The 6,000-nt window shown below is 53.0% G+C and overlaps 1 protein-coding gene across 1 annotated transcript in view; it reads left to right on the forward strand.

The window, feature by feature from the left end:
- The window catches only part of EPHB4 (EPH receptor B4), a gene marked incomplete in the record, with an annotated part of 73,441 nt that overhangs the window by 40,213 nt on the left and 27,228 nt on the right, over positions 1-6,000 (forward strand). Inside the window, 1 exon segment of the mRNA XM_073623152.1 lies at positions 5,633-5,703. Coding sequence (XP_073479253.1) covers positions 5,633-5,703 — 71 coding nt within the window.

Genomic DNA, 6,000 nt, shown 5'->3' on the forward strand with positions numbered 1-6,000 from the left:
TTATGATTATTCAAGAATGCTTGAATTCTTTATTACATTTTTGTATTATTATTTCATTCTCTGCAGCTATTACCTTTTGTACCACCACCCCCTCCCTTTAGAATGTAAGCTCTACGAGCAGGGCCCTCCTGTCCCTTTTGTATTGAACTGTACTGTAATTGTGTTTTCCCCCTTATACATTGTAAAGCACTGCGTAAACTGTTGGCGCTATATAAATCTCGTATAATAATAATAATGATAATATTACATTTTTTTTTAAATAAATAGCCCCCATAACGTGAACCGGCCCCTAAAAATGATGAGGAAGCCAAATTCTGAGTTGTCACCAGAACAGCAAGAGAGGAGAATTCTTCCAATGGGGACACCTGTTCTGGTGACAGCCAAGAGGAGATTTACCTTCATTTGAAGAGATTTTGTCTCACTTCCTGTTGCGCGTTAAGACAGGAAGTAAAGGAATTTTATGAGGTTTATTCAGAAATGCTTGAATGCGGTCAAAATCATTCCCGTCATTTGTCATATACGTTTAAATATGTTCACTTTCCATGATCATCAGCTCCATCTAGTGGTCATAATGTATTATTTTATTGTAGTATTTAAGGAAAATACCAGGCATTGGCCACTAGATGGAGCTGACGATCATAGGAAGTGAACCTATTTGGAGACATTATGAGGATTATTCGGGAATGCTCGAATACGGTCAAATAATCCCTGTGATTTGTCATACGTTCAGTATGTTCATTTCCTATGATCGTCAGCTCCATCTAGTGGCCAACATGCGGTATTTTCCTGAAATACTACAATAAGTAAAATACTACAACATGACCAATAGATGGAGCTGATGATCATGGGAAATGAACATATTGAACGTATGACAAATTACAGGGATTATTTAAATACCACCCTATGGCCACTAGATGGAGTTGATGATCATAGTAGGTGAACCTATTTAGACACATTATGAGGATTATTCGGGAATGCGGTCAAATAACCCCTATAACTTGTCATACGTTCGATATGTTCATTTCCCATGATCATCAGCTCCATCTAGTGGCCATATTGTAGTATTTTCCTTTTAATGTAGTATTTCAGGGAAAATACCGCACGTTGGCCACTAGATGGAGCCGATGATCATAGGAAATAAACATATTTAGACACATTATGAGGATTATTGTAGAATGCTTGAACGCTTCATTACAATTTTTATTATTATTTATTTATTTATTACATTTTTTTTTTTTTTTAAATAACCCCTGTAACGTGAACCGGCCCCAAAAAATGATGAGAAATCCAAAATTCTGAGTTGTCACCAGAACAGCAAGAGAGGAGAAATCTTCTAATGGGGGCGCCTGTTCTGGTAACACCTGAGCAGAGATTTCCTTTTACTTTGGAGAGATTTCATATTACTTCCTGTTTTGTGTGTTGAGACAGGAAGTAATGGAAAATCCCACGAATTGGAGCAGATTGATCGTATTTAATCCAGAGACAGCCAGGCAGAGGGCAACAATGGCCTCCCCTGTAGTTTGCTCAGTGCAGGTTTCCTTGAGTCCGCCCCATGCCGTCCCAACCTTCTTGATTGGCTGGTGGGGGGGAGGCGGGGCCAAAGTCACAGAACGCCACTCGGTAGTCACAGATCTTTACTGGCGCCAAACGTCTGGCATCTGCAGTGCTGGTGTTTATTTATTTGGTTTTGCACGGCATTGGGGGATTGGGACCCCTGTTGGGGAGATTCCGCAGACTTCCTGTCTCGGGGTCACTGCAAAATGTGAGAAGAGATTTCACCAACCCTTCCCCCGCTCCATCCAAAATTTTCCACTTTGTGCCCCCCCCCCCCTCCCCTGCAGTCTGTTCTGTACAATGCCAGCCATCTAGGACAATAGACAAAGGGTTTCGTACCACCTGTACCTGGCAGCTGCTCCCATTGTCACATGGTATTCCGCTCCCGGCGACACGGAACAAAGGACAAACGCCAGATTCCCCGCCGTCACAGACCGCGCACACAATACACTCAGGTGTCACTGACGTCCCCTTTCTTCTCCTCCACCATTGTTCTCCCAGTCAGTGACTCGGGCAATGGGTGCCGGGGGGGGGGGGGGGCACCTACTGGCTGAAAGATGAAGTCAGGCTTAAAGGGAGAGAGCGTCCGCTCCGCGGAGGCGGGGAGGACCTAAGGGTGGGGGCGTTACCAGTGGGGTGAGGTCATTAGAAGAGCAGGAGGCGGGGCAGGAAGGAGGAGCCTGCAGAATTGTAGACTTAGAAATACGTTGTCCCCTGTGCTGGAGGTACCGATTTCGGGATTTCCCGCGTCTTTTACAGAAATTTGCTTGAGGGGGAAATGATTTAGAACCCCCAGGAATTGAGGGAAACGGTTTAGGGGCTCCAGGCATTAAAGGGGAAAAAAAAGTGTAGGGCCCCAGGAATTGGAGAAAAATGGTTTAGTGCCCCAAGAATTAGAGGACATGATTTAAGGCCCCTGGAAATGGTTTAGGGCCCCATGAATTAAAAGGAAAAAAAGTGTAGGGCCCCGGTAATTGGGGGAAATGATTTAGGACCCAAGGGATTGGAGGAAATGATTTAGGGCCCAAGGGATTGGAGGACATGGTTTAGGGCCCCAGGAATTTGTAGAAATTGTTTAGGGCCCCAGGAATTGGAGGATTTAGTTTAGGACCCCAAGAATTGGAGGAAATGGTTTAGGGCCCCAGGAATTGGAGGAAAAGGTTTCGGGCCCCAGGAATTGGAGGAAAAGGTTTCGGGCCCCAGGAATTGGAGGAAAAGGTTTCGGGCCCCAGGAATTGGAGGAAATGATTTAGGACCCCAGGAATTGGAGGAAATGATTTAGGGCCCCAGGAATTGGAGGAAAAGTTTTAGGGCCCCAGGAAATGGGGGGAATTGTTTAGGGCCCCAGGAATCAACCGGCCCAGCAATGACCACTCCTCCAGGCTGACATCCACCTAGCAAGACATCTGACTCCTCCCAAGAGACAGCCCACTGCTTGTATCAGGACGGAGGGCTCTTGAGAGGAGTACTGAGGCCGGGGGCAGTGATGTTTTCAGGAAGCCCCTCCCACCAGCCATGATCTGCCTGCACTGCATAGAGAAGCACAGAGACCCAATGATGACATATATTATAAAAATAAAATAAGATATGTAATGAGAACTGAAATGTTTTATTTATGAATCTCATTATCATGCTGATTGGGGGGGGGGGGGTCAAAATACAAGCAGAATAAGCTTCAGCTTAGAAGTCGGCCAGTAAAGAGGTATCAGTAGGACTCCAGATGTTCCTCATTGATCCATGACTGACATTACAAGACTCAGCTACTGCCTACATACATCTCCGCTCCTCACTCCCCGCTCCTCACTCCCCGCTCCTCACTCCCCGCTCCTCACTCCTCGCTCCTCACTCCTCACTCCCCGCTCCTCACTCCCCGCTCCTCACTCCCCACTCCTCACTCCCCGCTCCTCACTCCCCGCTCCCCACTCCTCGCTCCTCACTCCCCGCTCCTCACTCCTCGATCCTCACTCCCTGCTCCCCGCTCCTCACTCCTCGATCCTCACTCCCTGCTCCCCGCTCCTCACTCCTCGATCCTCACTCCCTGCTCCTCACTCCTCACTCCTCGCTCCTCACTCTCTGCTCCCCGCTCCACTCTCCCCGATCCTCGCTCCTCACTACCTACTCCACGCTCCTCACTCCCCGCTCCTCACTCCTCGATCCTCACTCCCTGCTCCCCGCTCCTCACCCCTCGATCCTCACTCCCCGCTCCTCGATCCTCACTCCCTGCTCCTCACTCCTCACTCCCCGCTCCTCGCTCCTCACTCCCTGCTACTCACTCCTCACTCCCCGCTCCTCGCTCCTCACTCCCTGCTCCCCGCTCCTCTCTCCCCGATCCTCGCTCCTCACTCCCCGCTCCTCTCTCCCTGATCCTCACTCCCCGCTCCTCACTCCCTGCTCCTCGCTCCCCGCTCCCTGCTCCCCACTCCTCACTCCTCACTCCCCGCTCCTCACTCCCCGCTCCTCACTCCCCACTCCTCACTCCCCGCTCCTCACTCCCCGCTCCCCACTCCTCGCTCCTCACTCCCCGCTCCCCGCTCCTCTCTCCCTGATCCTCACTCCCCGCTCCTCACTCCCTGCTCCTCGCTCCCCGCTCCCTGCTCCCCACTCCTCACTCCCCACTCCTCGCTCCTCACTCCCCGCTCCTCACTCCTCGATCCTCACTCCCTGCTCCCCGCTCCTCACTCCTCGATCCTCACTCCCTGCTCCCCGCTCCTCACTCCTCGATCCTCACTCCCTGCTCCTCACTCCTCACTCCTCGCTCCTCACTCTCTGCTCCCCGCTCCACTCTCCCCGATCCTCGCTCCTCACTACCTACTCCACGCTCCTCACTCCCCGCTCCTCACTCCTCGATCCTCACTCCCTGCTCCCCGCTCCTCACCCCTCGATCCTCACTCCCCGCTCCTCGATCCTCACTCCCTGCTCCTCACTCCTCACTCCCCGCTCCTCGCTCCTCACTCCCTGCTACTCACTCCTCACTCCCCGCTCCTCGCTCCTCACTCCCTGCTCCCCGCTCCTCTCTCCCCGATCCTCGCTCCTCACTCCCCGCTCCCCGCTCCTCTCTCCCTGATCCTCACTCCCCGCTCCTCACTCCCTGCTCCTCGCTCCCCGCTCCCTGCTCCCCACTCCTCACTCCTCACTCCCCGCTCCTCACTCCCCGCTCCTCACTCCCCACTCCTCACTCCCCGCTCCTCACTCCCCGCTCCCCACTCCTCGCTCCTCACTCCCCGCTCCTCACTCCTCAATCCTCACTCCCTGCTCCCCGCTCCTCACTCCTCGATCCTCACTCCCTGCTCCCCGCTCCTCACTCCTCGATCCTCACTCCCTGCTCCTCACTCCTCACTCCCCGCTCCTCGCTCCTCACTCTCTGCTCCCCGCTCCACTCTCCCCGATCCTCGCTCCTCACTCCCTACTCCACGCTCCTCACTCCCCGCTCCTCACTCCTCGATCCTCACTCCCTGCTCCCCGCTCCTCACCCCTCGATCCTCACTCCCCGCTCCTCACTCCTCGATCCTCACTCCCTGCTCCTCACTCCTCACTCCTCGCTCCTCACTCCCTGCTACTCACTCCTCACTCCCCGCTCCTCGCTCCCTGCTCCCCGCTCCTCTCTCCCCGATCCTCGCTCCTCACTCCCCGCTCCCCGCTCCCCGCTCCTCTCTCCCTGATCCTCACTCCCCGCTCCTCACTCCCTGCTCCTCGCTCCTCACTCCCCGCTCCCCGCTCCTCTCTCCCTGATCCTCACTCCCCGCTCCTCACTCCCTGCTCCTCGCTCCTCACTCCCCGCTCCCCACGTGACTCAGACAGGTCATTTCCAGTAAGTAATGTATGGTGGATATTAAAGGGGCAGGGCCATTAGCACTTTGATATAGGAGGAGCTATAAGAAGAAGAAATCAAGTTCCAAGCAAAGGCTGGAATGGATTGTACATCCGGGAAAAAAATAACAGAATGATTGATGGCTGTGCAGCTGGAGGAGGGAGACTCCCTCGCTTACCTCTGTAACATGTGTTGTATTGTTTATTATGGAGGGAAGTATTGGGGGGATTTCTGGGCTCTGACTGACGCTCGCTCTTTGTGTCTCCGCAGTCACACTCATGAACACCAAACTAGAGACCTCCGACCTGCGATGGACGACCTTCCCCAATGTGGAGGGGCAGGTAATGTCACCTTCCTCACCCACTTCTTCCTTCTATACCCTCATCACCACATTCTGTTATGGCAGACCAGAGCTTAAAGAGGAACTCCACACACAGTGGATTCTAGCTTTGGTGCAGATACTTGGTTACTTGTGTCTGTGTCTTTATTGGGAGGATTTCCACTCATTACCCGGCTCTGTGACCACACAGGAAGTGAGGTCAAATCTCCCCAACTGGGGCACAGAATCCTCTCCATCACTCCCCCTCCTTCCTCCATCACTCCCCCCCCTCCTTCCTCCATCACTCCCCCCTCCTTCC

Source organism: Aquarana catesbeiana, linkage group LG03, assembly GCF_042186555.1.
Source record: "Aquarana catesbeiana isolate 2022-GZ linkage group LG03, ASM4218655v1, whole genome shotgun sequence".
Taxonomy (NCBI): domain Eukaryota; kingdom Metazoa; phylum Chordata; class Amphibia; order Anura; family Ranidae; genus Aquarana; species Aquarana catesbeiana.